Consider the following 16,246-nt stretch of genomic DNA (forward strand, 5'->3'; position numbering starts at 1 on the left):
ATTAAATTAAGGGCTAAAATAACTTTTTCTGTAAAATTGAAGGGCCAAGTAAGTCATTATACCAAAATATTTTGCATCCCATGTATATATTTGAAGTGTAACAAGTACAATGCAATTACAAATACAAGTCTAAATAATCACAAGTATTAAACTATTACAAACGGACTGTCCAAGGAACCACAAAGTATAATCATACTATTACAACACAAATAAATTAAGAACTAATATAATTCTAACTAAAATCAATAAATTAAAATTATCTGAACTAAAATTTCCATTATGGGACTTGGATACCTATGAATAGAGTATTTGACAACACATTTTATAGGATAGGGGAATAAAACCTCAATTGCCTCGGCCTGACCTGAGCTATTGGGCTCCTGAGAGGCCTTTACTCCAAAACTTTTGTGTTTTTCTAAAACCCCAAAACCCCAAAACGCTTCTCGTCTTCGGCACTCGGCAATCATCACCACCACCCCAACCGCTCGCCCTACAGCTACAGGACGCTCGCAGTGTGTTTACCGAGAACAAACGGAAGCAAATCCAAGATAATAGAAATCCAATGAATACAACAAAGAAGGCTTTGACAGCAGTCACACATCTTACTTCTCTTTATCCTCGCCAACTACACACTTTCCACCATCATCCCCATTATCATCACCGCCTATTTTATCGTTTATTTTCAGCCCAAACCCAGCAACGCCAAGATGATTCGGACGAGTCCCACTCTAACAACAGCGCTATCTCTGACTTTGACAGTGCCCAATTCTCCATCCCCGATACCCTCAGAACTACCCCTCAACAACCTACCTGGCATGTCCACCATAGGCAACGAGTTGAGCGGATATTCTCCAACGGCGATCTCCGCCACAGCAAAGTTAAAGAAGAGGAAGAGGAAGAGGAGAGCAGGAGAAGGATTCTTGCAAAAGCCTTGCTTGAGGCAGCCTTAGAGGGCCCTGACGAGGATGCCGACCAGGACCAAGAGGTCAAGGAAGAGGACCAGAAGTCTCTCTCCGTTGGGATAATTGGCGCCCCCAATGCTGGAAAGTCAGCCATTACTAATTTTATGGTTTGTTCATTAGCTCATTCTATTTCCTTCTCTTTAGCCACTGGCGCATCATTCATATCACAACTAATTAATATCTCCAATGCGTTTTTTATAAGGTTGGGACTAAGGTTGCTGCTGTGTCACGGAAGACAAACACAACCACACATGAAGTTTTAGGGGTCATGACTAAAAGGGATACCCAAATTGTATGTTCCTTTTTTTGTTTATTCCTATTACTATGCTTTCACTTCTCTGTTTGCTTTTGGAATTTTCCTTCTCCTTTGTGACATACAGTACACCCTGTTTTTTTCTGCAAGACACACCAATATTTGTTCAATTGTGTTACTTTTAACTGTTTTACTGGCTTTCTATCTCGTTTTTTATACTAAATTTCAGAAAATGGGATTGTTATGATTCCATGTTTCTTTCTCGCCCTCCTGGGAATTCATGTGTGGGGAACTCATCTTTTACTCTTGCTTTATTGTTATAGTGGCCTGTAGGAAGATCATTCTACTAATCTGGTGTGTACATTATGCAGTGCTTTTTTGATACCCCTGGACTAATGTTAAATAGAAGTGGATATCTTCACAAAGATATGAAGGCTCGCGTCGAGAGTGCCTGGAGTTCAGTTAATCTCTATGATGTGCTCATGGTTATTTTTGATGTCCATAGGCATCTTACAAAGTTAGTGATACACTACACAGCTGATATTTTGACTTTCTTTTACTTTTATATTAATTTTCTCCTTGGACATGTAGCAACCTTATTGTTGGTGTGCTTCTGATTTGATTCATTTTTTTATCATCTCTTTTACTGCCCAATACATTGTTGTTCATTTAGCTTGATTCCAGGATTTCTAGCTTCCACTCATCCTGTCCATTTGCTTACCATCCTGCATTATCTAGAGAGGTTGCTGATTGTATGGTCAATTTGATTAACTCTTAGTCTTCAGTGCAACCTTTGGAAACCAGTGTAGTTCATAGCTTTTCTGTTACCATTTCATCATCATTGTAGATCTATTTGCCTCAGGGACTTCAACCGAGATCTATCATCAGTCTTCTGTTATCTGTAGACTATACTACATGGTTTTATCTTGTAATGGTGTACCAAACGTTCTTCATGAGGGAAGCTGCTTTGCTTTCTTGTAACAAATTAGAGATAGCGGGTGGATCTAACCTATTCCTAAAAGGGTCAAGGTCTTTAAGGGATGTGGCTTTGATTTTCTGACTGCAATTCGAGGCACTTGGAATGGGTGATGAATGGTTGCATGCTATTTCTTGGTTAAGGAGTTTGGTATGCCTTGAACGTGATAAATGTTGTCGTTTTTGCTTTCAGTGTTGTGTGCAGCCGTTAGAAATGCAGGCAGTCCTCATCTTGTGCTACTATGAGCTGCAAAAGGCTTTTTTCGTCCCTCACCTTATAGATATCTAAATAAGAAAGATTGTCCTCCTGGTGTCATAATTTATTATATATATTTAGCTTATGAATTGCAATGAGCTTTTAGTACGTTCATGTGCAATGCTTAATTTTCTGTTTGAAGAATTTTAGCAAGGAAATTTTCTGTGCAGCTATTCAGTTCCCCCGGAACAACACATATCCCCTTTTAGAATATACTTCAGATTGACTTCTGCCTCTTGCTTTCAAAATTCATAATTCTCTCTGTTTTCTTAAACTTGTCACTTCGGCGTACTGATCTCTTCTCATATGCCTTTTATCATAAATATTTCGGGCCTTCCATGTGGTTATGTGTTGCTTTGATCATATAAAATGGTCTTTAATTCGGGTAAATACTTTTTTGTACTCTAACTTTAGCCTTTCAAGCTTCTTGTCTAATGCTGAAGTTGTTTTCTTCATCTTGATCGCTGATCAGATTCTTATTCTAATGATTCATCCATACAGGCCTGATTCAAGGGTGTTAAGATTAATCAAACGTATGGGAGAAGAACCGAATCCTAAACAAATTCGGATTTTATGCATGAATAAGGTAGATTTGATAGAGAAAAAGAAGGAATTGTTGAAGGTTGCTGAGCAGTTCAAAGATCTTCCTGGCTATGGAAGGTAGGTTTTCCTGCTGAAAGGAGGTTGCTCCTTTTAGGATATAAACAAGCATGCTTATTTTCATTCATTTCCAAGCTCCGAAACAACATGACTGACCTGTCCAATGTTAGCAGCTATATAAGCGAGATACGGACACTAAGGCCTTTGTTTGAGTCTGTACTGTTTTCATTCATCTGTAAGCATTGTAATAGAGTAGCACATAGCCTAGCAACTAAGGGTGTAGAAAGGGCCAATCCTATCTTGTTTGATATGGATTACCCTGATTATTTGCATGATTTCATTATGTATGACATCATTGAAGCTGATTAATAAAACTTTTACAAGGTATATTCAGAAACAAAAAGCATGCTTAAGTTAGCTTCTGATAAATTTAATTTTACTTATTTTCCAGGATTTTCATGATCTCAGGATTGAAGGGCACTGGAGTAGAAGATCTTACTAAATATCTCATGGAACAGGCATTTTTTTATTCTACTTATGCTTCTATTTGAAGTAACTGGATTCTGTTATGTCTTTAATATATGCAATTTATTCTCTTATGCATCTGGTTTAAGTAACTGGATTCTGTTATTTCTTTGATATGGCTTTTCATAATATCTTTTCTAGTTAACTAATTTATTTGAACATGTTATCTTCTCTCAAGATCATTTTAGGATGATGGTAAAGATATTCAAATGATATCTTGCCTCTGGACTCTTCTGTGGCATGGTGTTATTGTTACCAATTTTGTTGTCAAATATATTTTCATTTTCTGATATTATTTTTTCATATTCAGACTTATTGTTTTTGCAAATATTTATATGCATTTTTATTTTAGATTGATTTGATGTGATTTGCTCGTAAGATTATAGTTTATTTGTGTTATGTGAACCTTGTGTTAGCATATACATGCGTCTTTACTGGATGAAGGGTAAAGAATAAAATAGCTGGTGGTCATTAGTTACAAACAGCTCTGTCACTCCTTCCATTCTGCATTGGATTTTTTTTTACCTTGAATCTGAATGATAATGCATTATGTATTCTATTAGATACTTCTTTGGCATTAATACCTTCTTGGTATGCCTCTGTTGAAGGGTGAAGCATGCTGAAGTTTTGTTCTGCCATGGCATGTCCTCCTCCCTCTATAAAGTAATACAACTTAGTATCAATGGCATTTTTTTTACCCGTAGGCAGTTCAAAGGCCTTGGGATGAAGATCCTATCACAATGAGTGAAGAAGTCATGAAGAATATTTCATTGGAAGTTGTCCGGGAAAGGTTACTAGATCATGTGCATCAGGTAAAACTTGTGTTGTTTGTCTATGCCTTGGCTTTTGGTTCATACTCCCTCTGTGTGTGTGTGTGTGTTTGGATTGGGGATTTCAAGGAGGAAATTCATTTGCGGAGAGACTTTCAAAATTCTATAGTGAAATTTTATTTTATGGCAAAATAAAATCAGAATTTTGAAAAATTCTGCAATCTGAAAGAGGAAATTTAGGTGGCTCAAGTTCTCGTATTCAAATTCCAATTCTAGAGGTGGAATTTGTGAAATTCCTTGATTTTTACTAGGAAATTAGTCATTTATTACATTTCCTTCTTTATGTGATTTTTTTTATTTTCCATTTTATTTACAAAACCCATTTAAATATATATATTTTCATGCTATTAGATCTCTATTTACTTTTAGAAACCTAATGAAATCGCTATCGGATATTTTTCGTATTTTATTTTCAATGCAATTTTGTTATAATTATTTTATCAAATTCTGGTATTGAAATTTTATTAAAAATATTTATCCAAACAATGGAATTACCATTGCTAGTATTTTGAATTGGTGAATTTTGATATGCTTTTATTTTTACTTCTTTTTTTGAGGGTTGTGTTGAGGAGTTGTCTAATGATCAAAGATTAAAACAAGGACTAAAACTTTTCTTGTGGCAGGAAATCCCATATGGTATTGATCACCGTTTGGTAGACTGGAAGGAGTTACGAGATGGATCTCTGAGGATTGAGCAGCACTTCATTACCAGCAAAATGAGCCAGCGAAAGATTCTTGTGGGGAAGAATGGCTCAAAAATAGGGTAAGCTAGTGCTATCTCCAATTAATTTCTTTTCATGGTTCCACTGGTATTTCAATCATGTGCAACATAGTGTCTCCTTGAAATCTTAATGCTAAGATATGAGGTGGTCCGCTGTGTGCGCTATAGTAGCATGATATCAGAAGATGTCTAATTCATATTACCCCTTGATTCAACGGACACAAAATAATAACAAATAAATAAAGGAGGAGGATGGACAATGAAAAACTGAATGTCAGTATTGCAGCAATACAAGGACTTGGAGAAACTTTATTACGTACATATCATGCCAAGTTCAGTTCTGTGGTTCCATTTTTGCTTCCTGTGATCCCTTGAGGTCCATATGCCTTCATTTTAGTTAAAGCAGAGAAACGTCACAGGGATTTGATTTTTGCTTGTTTCTTTAGAGTTCCATATTCTTTCCTGAAGTTCTGAAATAAAATCTGATATTGTAATGTTTGCCTGAATGCAATTCTGACAATGGTTATGTGTTATATATATATATATATAATTAATCACAGGAGAATCGGGATTGAAGCTAACGAGGAGCTAAGGTCTATCTTCAAAAGGGAGGTGCATCTCATTCTTCAGGTTAGAGTTAAAACATAAGCTCCAAGAAAATATAGTCAAAATGTCCAGAACTGCACACACATCCCGGGATACCATCTGAGGTGTATATAAAACGAGTAGCCAATGTATTTGTACCGTCATTTCCCTAGAGTCTTATCTTTGTAAGGCCAAAATGAAGTCAGCTATTAGTGGCTACAGATGATTAATTTTATTGGGAGGTTCAAGTGGGGGTAACACAAATTATGAAGAGATCCCACTTTTGCTCTCCTTCAATGCGCCCACTTGTGCTAAATTTTTAGGTGAATTACTTTTAATTTCTTGTAGTCCCAAGTGTTGTATTCATGTCTCATTCCATGAAAGCTAAGGTTGAGGACCTATTCAGTTAATTCATTTGTCATTTTATTATTTAAAGTAGAGATCTTTCCTTACTTTTTCACATATCTATTTTAGTAAGTTGTCAAGAGAGGACAAAATTGATGTTGTATCCTGTCACAGCAATTAGTGGATGTTTAAGTTTTCTAATCCTCTGCTTGTAGATATAAAACATTGAGCTTATTCCATTTTTATACCGTTCTGAGCCCTTTGGCTATAAGATATAAATGTATGGGTGAGAATGAGTTGCTTGAAAGATGGTGAATGCTGGATGTATGCCAGAATTCAGAGTTGCTGGGACTTGGGAGGCACTTTTATTTGTTTAGTAGTGGACCGGGGGACGACTGATCTCAGGAGATGAGTTTGGTCGACAATGAACAAAATAGATGCCTGCCTGTCTTGTTCACCCCCAAACTGGCAATTTTTATTTTTTAAATCTTCATTAGGTTGAGCATCATGTAATTTTTTAAAATGGATCAAATCAAAATAATGAAATTGGACTCTCACGGTTTCATTTTCTTACTTTTTTTTAGCTACTCAATTATCAAAAGTTACAATCAAAAGTTGTAACATTTTGATAGTTCGTGTTTTGATATTATGCAAATCAAAACTTAATATTACTTAAACAATAACTATGATTTTCATAAATATATAAATTAATTTATGTGAACTAAAGTTGGTTATTGGATTTGATGAAGAACATCCAAATAAATTGATTTGTCCTTTTCCGTTTTGCCAATTCTTATGTGTTTGGTTCAAATAGAAAAGGGAGTAGGAAAGTGAAGAGAAAAATCTTATGCTTGCTAGGGAAAAAAAAATGAGGAAAGAAAATAGAAGGGATGGTTATTTTTTATGCTAATGTATAAAAATTAATTCTACTTTTTCTTTCAAATTATTCATCTGAATTATATTTTCTATTTTTCTTTCATTTTGGTCCAGAAAGGAACTGTATTAAATAATTTCAAAATAGAATACGATACACAACAAGTCCTCTTCAATCTCTTTCAATTTCGAAATTGAGCGAATTAGCCTCTCTTAAAAAAATCAAAAAAATATAATTTCAGTCAATTTTAAAAGTGAACAATTAAGAACAATTAATTATGAAATTAATGTTTTTCGTTAATTGTGCACAATTTTGATTGATATAATAGGAATTTTAGCTCTTGATGTTTATATATTTTGTTAATTTAGTCATGATTCTAAAAAATCAATAAAGTTAGCCTCAACGTTTACACTTTTACAAAAATATGTGGACTAAATTTGTTAAATCATGACCAAATTGACAGAACGTATAAATCATGAGAGCTAAATTTGTTATTATACAAATCAAATTTATGTAAAATTGAAAAATATTAACACCATAATTAATTATCTTTAGTTGCTCACTTTCAAAATTGACAGAGATTAAATTATTTTGATTTTTTTTAGGGGGACCAATTTGCTCAATATTGAAATTGAGAGGGATTGGAGAGGTCTTTTAACCTATATAAAACAATCCAAGTTACTAGGAGGGCATTGTGTAATGCATGGTTAAGTGTCAAGTAAGGAACTTGACAAGAGTCACTTTTACATGGAAAATGCACCAGTCTTGGGAGAGTGAGAGGTTGATTGGGTGCTTAAAAATTGTTTGCAACATTGTTGGTGAAATCAATTGCTGCTCCCTTCTCTTCCAATTAGATGCTGGCGCTATTGCAATCGTTGGAAGTTATTGCTGCCTTTGTCCTTCAAAGCCCACCTTATCCAAAGTGTTTCCAAGGAGAGGTGCATAGAAGATGAGTTTGAAAGGCAAGTGTTTCCATAAATTCTCTTTTACTTTGTAAACTTGTAATCGACTAAATGTGCAAGGTTAGCAATTGATAAGTAACACATTCATATTAAAAAGGTTAATTCATGATTAGTAATACAATTGATTAATAAGTTAATGACGAGTTAGTAAACAAGATTGATAGTTGGTATTAAAATGTAATTTAAGCATGTTTAATGTCATTGATGGTAAAATTCTATGCATCAAAAAGTCTTTAAATTGCACTCTTTCAAAGCAACTTCCTTTCATTTTCTTTTGGATTAGAGGTTGGTGTTGAGATATTTTTTCAATCAGTGTCGTTGCATAAAAAAATTGTCATGTTTAGATTGACAAATTCTGGCAACTAATATAATAATTAAGATACTTGTCAACTCATCTTTCGTATCCAAACTATACTTACCAAGAGATGACAAAGTTTTGTTTAAATTATATCAAAGTAATTATCATCCTTTAAATTATGGAGCAGATCGAATCAAGCCTTTGAAGGAAAGATATCCAGTTCATTGAAAATTTATCTTATAATATTCTAGAAATATTATGTGATATTTATCTTAATTATTTCAAGAAAAATCTAGTTTTCCTTTTCTACAATACATATAATTAATAAAGTGTAAATTAAAAAATGTAAGGAAAAATTCCAAAATTAAATTATTGTTAAAATATATGAGACATGACATGTTGCTAAATTAAAAGAATTCTTATAATTTAGGCTAAAATTATTAAAAATAGAAAATATAATAATGTATTTTAAAAATAAAATAAAAAAATAGAAAATATTCAAGGTTAGTAAAATTACTATAGATATTTATATATTTATGTTTTTTTAGTTTTATGTATATATATTAAAAGTCATTTATATATATTTTTAATTTTTTGATTTAAAAAATATATTTTGAGTTTTCTTTTGCTTTTTTTTTTAATTTCTCTCAATTTTTTTTTCGAATTTGTTTTACATTAACAACAGAGTGATGTGACAAGTTGAGAGTAGGCTACATCAATGTTTTCTTAATGAATCGAGCCTTGGAATAATGGATGTGACGTTCGAAAACTTTAAATAATAAAGCGATGAAAAAAAAGTTTTTTAAATACCAAAGTAATAATTGGACACAATTTAGGAGCTAAATTATGCATTAATTCTAAATTTTTACGTAAAAGCATCATAGAGGCTCTTGTATTAGGAGTTAAATTGCATTTTGTCTATTCTACTCAAAAGATAGATGAATTAGTCTTTATACATTAGATGAAAGAACAAATTAATCAATAAAAAAAATCTATTTTTACCATTAAAAATTGCTCTCTATACGTTAATATGAGGTACACGTGGTGTGCTGTATGTAACTGTCTCTGGTCATTTCATTAGCTACGTCAATTTTGAACAAAAAAAATTGATGAAATTTTTAATAGAAAAACCACATATTTTTTATCTAATATATATAAAAATAATTTACCCTTTTGTTGAAATAATTACCTATAAATTTTACTACTTTAGAGGTAATGTTGATCAGTTTATACATAAGCAGATAAAGTGGGAATCCAATTTTGGAGAATTAAAAAAGACTAGTATTTTAATCATCTTTTAAACTTAGAAACAAAAAGACACAGAAGCATGGGTCCCTCTTCAACTCAAAATCAGTATGGACATATCTAATTACTTTCTTTTTACCTATTATCTTTAAAAAGAAAACAAAGGAAACTTGTTGCTTTAAAAGAGAACCAAAAAAGAAAAATATGAAAATGAGGGATTCATACCTTTTTAAGTATTTATACTCATATCTACATGTAAAAGTATTAGGGAAGAAGTTAATTTTCATTTTTACTCCCTCTATTTAAAAAAAGGATAAATTAATCTCTTTATACTAGATTCAAATATGGACGAGTCATTCTGTAAAAAAATTCCATCTAGCTCTATTGTTAACTGATTCTTACACATCAGTATAAGGTACATGTGGCACATTACATGTCCACCAACTTTTAATAGTATAAATGAATGAATTTTTTAATAAAAAAGATCAATTTGCCTATTGGTTTAATGTATAGGGATTAAGTTACCCATTTTTTTAATAGAGGAGGCAAAATGCAATTCGACTTCTAGTATAAGAGCCTCCATGGTACTTTTACCCATATACATTTGAATATTAAATTTGAGATTGGAATATGATATTTTAAATGGTAAAAGTACCATAGAGGTCCTTGTAGTAGGAGTCATATTGCATTTTCCCCTTTCTACTTAAAAAATAGGCTAATTAGTCATTGTATATTATATCAAAGAGCAAATTGATCCTCCTATTAGAAACTTCATCCATTTCTATTGTTAAAAATTGGTTTTTGACGTACATGTGGTGTGCTAGTTATTTAGTCAGGCACACTGGTTTTTAATAGTACAAGTAGAAGAAAATTTAAACATCAAGGACTAATTTACTCTTTAATCTAATATATATAGACTAATTTAGTCAGCAAAATGCAATCTAAATACTAATATAGGGGCCACTATAGTAGTTTTACCTATTTTAAATATATAGGAAAATGATTTAAAATTTAAAATATATTGGTATCGATTGAGGACAACATAATTGATAGCCATGAAACTAGATAATTGATAGGCATGAAAGAGAAATACCATGTTTACCTGTCTGCCAAGTCCATAACACTGATGTTTGTTCACATCCATCACAAATCAGAATCGGTGTTGATTTAGATCTAATCTCTTTCTTTTACTAAATTCAATTCTTCTAATTTACAGATATGCTAACCACATTCACAAATTCATGGCCAGATAAAATACCCAACTGTACTTAAATATTTAATATGAACTGAAAACTGTTCATCTTTTCTTCGTTTTGGTCTTACCATTACAGAAGAGTGAGCCAAACCCAAAAAAGCTTACAGTTGCATTAGAAATGATTGGATTTGGAAGATTCAAAATAGGACTCACTCGAACTCCATTCCCATGTGCTCCACAACTCTTCTTTAATGCAGGCTTTTGTGTAGAATTACCATAATAAGTATAATAAAACGTACCAGAAGAAGAACTTGACACTGATGATCTTCTTGTCAAAGATGGCTGTTTCTGGGTTTCTTTTGGAATTGGAGTTGAACCTGTTGAATTACTGCGTGTAAGAAATTGAAGTGACCGGATTAAGCTTTTACTTCGACCACTTTCACAGTTGAGACTACTGCTTCTGTTAAACTGCCAGAAAGATTTGGATGAGGCAGGCTTATCATCTTCATCAATGCTCATTAATAGAAATTCTTTCAATCTTTTCTTCTCTGGGTTATCTGTTTTGATCTGCTGGGGTGAAGAACGAACAACAGCAACAGGTTGGAGTTGACGACGAACCCGATTCGCAACCACAGCTTTTTCCTTTATCTCAATTGGTCGAATCTTGCCATTGGAAAAGAGCTCATCAGCTGAAGGGAGTTCTTGAACGAAACTATTATTGACAAAACAGAAATCGAAATCCGATGTTGGATTTAAGAGTGATGTGTCTAATCTCTGATGATGACATTCTTCAATGGAATCTACCCCATCTTCTTGGTCGAGATCGTCAGAAAACGAGATTCTTGGGCTTGAAATCTCTGCCAAAACTTCAATTGCCATAGTTTAAAACCATGTTTCAATCTATATGTAACAATGGCGAATGGGAGAGAGTAGAAAAGAAGTGTACAAAGTTGTGGAATTCAAGCACCGAAAGGATAGAAAAGGATCTCTTTTTTGGGTTTCCAATGAAACTTTTACTTTAGGCATGTAACCTCTAAGAATTGATAGATAGCTTCACCTTATAATTGTTTGGATTTCACTGTCTTTAACTTCTACTTTATTAATAATTTAAGATGAAGAACTTGGTCCACTGTGTATCAAAACCTTCAAATCTCAATTAATCATCTACTTTTATTAATTGGATCTGATCTAATTGTATTATATAATTAAGATAATATCCATTTTAGTCATTTGGAACTTGTTTTTATAATTTTATAATTATTTCCTTATGTGCCCACATATACACAATAATGTCCCTTGCATTTCAATAATTTGAAATAAATAAATATCTATATATATATATATATATATATTTGTTTTAAACTCCATATTTCAAGTATTTTTACATAGATTTAAGTATTTTTGGGTTGAGGTGTATTCAGTAGAAAGTTTCTTGACTTTTACAATGCACTTTGAATTGTCTTATTTTGAATTATTATACTCAAGTTATGACCATTTTAATAAAAATTAAGGGAAGTAGAAAATTCCTAATAAGCTTTTAATTATAATAGATTCAATTTTAAGGCATAAATTTTGATTATGTATAAGCCCAATAATATATTTATTAAATTTTATATTTTAGACATTTATTTATTTCAAATTAATTGGTATTTTAGATTAATTCAGCTGGTTGGAGATGTAAAGAAAAGTGATTATGCGGTTGAATATGATAGATGTTAAAGAGTCGAGTAATTAAGTATTCTTACCATGTTTGCAATTCATGATGGTGTTGGAGTTTTGTTGCACAAGGTCGGGAAAGGTTGTTTGTTCAATCTTGGTGAGCTTTTGGGACATGCAATGTTAGAAGAGAAAGGAACCTGTTTGATGAAACAAAAAGAGATGACCACTCCAGCAGGTGAATTGGAAGAAGAATGATTGTTTAGGTATTAAATGCAAAAATAAATATAATTAAATCATGATTTAATACTTTTCAACATATGGCTAACTTTCATACATCATTTCATATTAGAATCATAGCATGAACGTGGCCATAAAACAAAAAGGCTTAGTAAAGGGTTGATGATAGCAGTTGTAGGCAAAGAGACATCCCAGCCTTTGTTGTGACCCAAAGCTATTGGGCATAAATTAAATAACCCAACATCCTGAAGCTGAATTTGTGCCCCAAACCCTAATAAACCAGGTTTTAAAACTGTAGGTCGTGCTATCGAAAGAACCCAGGTTTAGATTTATCAGCAACAAAGCATCAGTGTCAAAGAAAGGCAGGTTACCGTTACAAGACAAAAGCTGGTGTGGTGTTACAGGCAAGTTTCTCATTCCTCCGACATGTATGAATATTTGTAATTTCAGTTTGTTATGCTAGAAGAAAGCCCGAATCTAAACCAGTAAACCCTCCACAAAACCCCACGAGAAGAAAAAAAAGGAAAAAACAATGGCACCGCCTATAATCAGATCTCTAATCGCATTCTCTCTGAATAAATCATGCCGTTCTCGTAAACCCATTTCTTGTTACTCCATCTCTTCTGTTTTCTTCTCATCTTCACCCACCCAGGAATCGAGAGCTTCCCTTCCTTTAGCGGATCACTTGGTTGAGAAACACAGCTTTTCCCCTGAACTTGCCGTCAAGACTGCATCTTCCCTAACCTATGTGAAGGATCCTCGTAAGTGTGATACTATAATTTCCTTCTTGAAAGAAAGCGGTTTCTCTAAATCCCATATTGAAGCAGTGGTCAAAAGAAAGCCTAACCTTCTATATTCTAGTCTTGAGAAAACCATTAAACCCAAGTTCAAGATTTTCCAGGATTTAGGATTTCCGACCCATGATGTTGCTGATATTGTAGCTGGTGATCCCTGGATTTTGACTAGAAGCGTGGATGATAGGATTGCACCTTCTATTTCCGATTTAAAGACTGTTTTAGGATCGAATGATGATGTTCTTAAGTTATTGAAAACTTCAGCTTGGTTTCTCAAATCTGATTTGCAAAAGACTATGATGCCTAATATAGAGTTCTTGAGAAATTGCGGGATTTGTTCGTCACAAATTGTTTCATATGTGTTCAGCTTTCCTAGATTTTTCTTGCTTAAACCTGAGAGCATTAAGCAGTTTGTTGAAAGGGCGGATGCCTTGGGGTTCGATAGGAAGTCAAATATGTTTCTTGCTGCTATTAGGATGTTAAGTTCAATGAGTGAAGAGAATTGGGAACTCAAATTGAATCTTTTTAGGAAATTGGGTTTCTCTGAAGATGATATCATGTCTACTTTTAGGAGGACACCACAGGTGTTTGCTGTATCTGAAAGGAAGATTAAGCAAGTCACTGACTTTTTGCTTAATAGAACGAATGTAGGTATTTCATTTATAATAAGCCACCCAATGGTGCTTATTTGCAGCCTTGAGCGTAGGCTGAAGCCTCGGTTACTGGTTATTGAGACTCTGGAAAGTAAGAATTTGCTAAGAAGGAAAGTTAGCATGACTACAATTTATAAGATGCCTGACAAGAAGTTCAGAGAGAAATACGTTGTTCCTTACTTAAAAGAGCTCGAGGAAGTATCCATGTCTATTGTGGGCACTTAATTGTTAATTTTTGTATAGTTGAGGGCACATATCAAATCTTTGATGTACTATGGGTTCATAATCCCGTTTTTCTTCATGAAATTGGTTGTTCAAGTCATTTAATCCATATTTTAGTAAAGCAATGTTCGACAATTTAGATGGTCTTTAAGCAGTTTGTAAGATTTTACTTCGCAATAGTCGAGTCTTTTGTTGGATAACTCCAATACTGTTTCAATACAACAGACAAAATTGTAGTTGATTGTTTTAGACTTTTAGTCATTGTTTCCAGTCTCTGCACAATGCACATCCACTTGTGATGGTTCCTGTATTTGCTGCTTTCTAATGTTATTTATATACTCACACTGATGGTTTTAGGGCGTCTGTTCGTACTGGTAATTTTTAGAAACTTTTCATTTTCTTGCCATTGAATATCTATTCTGATATGCCATAGTTTCGTATGTGAATGGTCATTTGCTGCTGCAGGCAGGTTGCTAACCTTAAATGCATTTTGGATTGACCTATTGCAGGTCACTGTAAATCATGCTTTTGATCAATTGAATGAGAACCAGTGTTTTGCGAAGCTGAATTATTTTTAGTAAGGAAATTGCATGGATCTTTCTTTTAAACAAATAGGAATGCAGAAACATGTTAAAGATTGTTTTGAAGGGAAAAGCATAGTAAAAATGAATTTTAAGAGTTATGTCAAAGGAAAATGAGATCTTGAAGTGGCACTTATTGAGAGACTTGGTTTTTAACTTGTGGCAAATCATGGGATTTTGTTTTAGTTTGAAATGGGATCATTTGTATCTCAAATCTCCAAAGGATGAATTCTAAATGATTGCATATTTTATTATGCAGGGCTAGCCTTATCTTTGAGGTACAGTTACTGTCCTGCAAACCACAGAAGGTTCTGGTCTTTGTTAGGGTTGTACTTTAGCAGAGTCAAGCTTGATTCAAAACTTGCTGCTTGGAGCTTAATTTGAGCTCTATCAATAACTATTTATCCATGCAGGGGTGAAGGTACATGCTACTAACACCCGGTTATTTGTGCTAGTCCTAAATTAGATGAACCTAAACTCTCATGGCAGAATTTTAGGACTGTTGTGGATTTATGCCTTGGCTCGTGACTAAGGCCTTCAATGAGATTATTTCTCCTTGGGAGAGGGCATGTCCCCATCTCTTACTCGATATGTTGGTCCAAGGGAAAGTTAACAACACTGTAACTTCCTTTTCTCGATCCAATAACAAATCCGAATAAAATATTTCATATTTCGATTCCATTTATTATTATTATTATTTTAAATTTGAAATCGTTTAAGGCTTTTTTCTGTTAAACCTCAATTTAGCACTTTATACCCTTTTTCGTGCACTACAATAAAGCATTTACATTAAATCATCTTAGGAATTCTTCTGTACCTCTACTGGAATTTGTACAAAAAACCATCCTAGGATTGAATTCCTCAAAGGTCACTTACTCGGATTGAAATTTTTAAATAATTTAATGTAGTTTTGATGAATTTTTAAATAATCTTCTTAGGAATTCATCAAAAGCACAAAGGAATCTTAAAAAATCACCTATAAAATTAACGAATAATTTCAACATATTTAAATTTTGAATTATGAAAATAATTTTCACAATGACTAAATTTTAAATTTGCAAAGAGTACAAGGCTGATGATATATTTTAACCTTAAAATAAATATTAAACTAATTTTCTTACTGTCCTAGTCACAAATTAATTGTATGTATTAATAAAATATATTAAAATGTATTATAATTTTTTAATAAAATGATAAATAAATTTAAACATAATATTTCAATAATAAATTTTAAAATTTTGTTAAAAGTTGTTTTAATAATTAAATGTTATGAATGGATTGGTAGTTCAACATTTTTAGTATTAGAATATAAAATTAACTTCAAAATTCCCAATATCTCTTTATACAATAATTTCAAGTATTTTAATTTTAGAACATACTAATTTTTTTTTATTGTAAAGAAGAGGGAAATATACGTCGTCAAAAAACAGCTGAACCACCCCTCGCGATAGCTGTCCCTGTTGCATCGTGTCCA

The 16,246-nt window shown here is 32.9% G+C and overlaps 3 protein-coding genes and 1 long non-coding RNA gene across 4 annotated transcripts; 3 read left to right on the forward strand and 1 right to left on the reverse strand.

Annotated features, from left to right (window-relative positions):
* The first annotated feature begins 307 nt into the window (after positions 1-307).
* On the forward strand, positions 308-6,117 carry LOC108475880 (GTP-binding protein ERG). The gene is made up of 8 exons (XM_017777876.2): positions 308-1,069; positions 1,165-1,254; positions 1,587-1,732; positions 2,948-3,106; positions 3,498-3,564; positions 4,276-4,383; positions 5,025-5,164; positions 5,683-6,117. Exons 1-8 carry the CDS (start codon positions 563-565, stop codon positions 5,768-5,770), a joined length of 1,305 nt encoding a protein of 434 aa, XP_017633365.1. The 5' UTR covers positions 308-562; the 3' UTR covers positions 5,771-6,117.
* A 4,480-nt stretch (positions 6,118-10,597) lies between these two features.
* Positions 10,598-11,766, reverse strand: LOC108482619 (uncharacterized). Its single transcript, XM_017785748.2, has one exon. It carries the CDS (start codon positions 11,503-11,505, stop codon positions 10,729-10,731), a length of 777 nt encoding a protein of 258 aa, XP_017641237.1. The 5' UTR covers positions 11,506-11,766; the 3' UTR covers positions 10,598-10,728.
* An 851-nt stretch (positions 11,767-12,617) lies between these two features.
* LOC108468093 (uncharacterized) lies at positions 12,618-14,550 on the forward strand. Its single transcript, XM_017768954.2, has one exon. The coding sequence runs from the start codon at positions 13,055-13,057 to the stop codon at positions 14,192-14,194; it is 1,140 nt and encodes a 379-aa protein (XP_017624443.1). The 5' UTR covers positions 12,618-13,054; the 3' UTR covers positions 14,195-14,550.
* Positions 14,551-14,694: 144 nt separating this feature from the next.
* LOC108468104 (uncharacterized) lies at positions 14,695-15,442 on the forward strand. Its single transcript, XR_001868964.2, has 2 exons — positions 14,695-14,768; positions 15,032-15,442. It is a non-coding gene; the product is annotated as an uncharacterized LOC108468104 (long non-coding RNA).
* Positions 15,443-16,246: the final 804 nt, after the last annotated feature.

Source organism: Gossypium arboreum, chromosome 2, assembly GCF_025698485.1.
Source record: "Gossypium arboreum isolate Shixiya-1 chromosome 2, ASM2569848v2, whole genome shotgun sequence".
NCBI classification, from domain to species: Eukaryota; Viridiplantae; Streptophyta; class Magnoliopsida; order Malvales; family Malvaceae; genus Gossypium; species Gossypium arboreum.

Bases quoted from the DNA above. Each gene is read 5' to 3' on its own strand.
- LOC108482619 (XM_017785748.2), bottom strand. From the start codon at position 11,505: ATGGCAATTGAAGTTTTGGCAGAGATTTCAAGCCCAAGAATCTCGTTT.
- LOC108475880 (XM_017777876.2), top strand. From the start codon at position 563: ATGAATACAACAAAGAAGGCTTTGACAGCAGTCACACATCTTACTTCT. The intron at 4,384-5,024 runs GTAAAACTTGTG...TTCTTGTGGCAG, and splicing joins TACTAGATCATGTGCATCAG to GAAATCCCATATGGTATTGA. The intron at 5,165-5,682 runs GTAAGCTAGTGC...AATTAATCACAG, and splicing joins AAGAATGGCTCAAAAATAGG to GAGAATCGGGATTGAAGCTA.
- LOC108468093 (XM_017768954.2), top strand. From the start codon at position 13,055: ATGGCACCGCCTATAATCAGATCTCTAATCGCATTCTCTCTGAATAAA.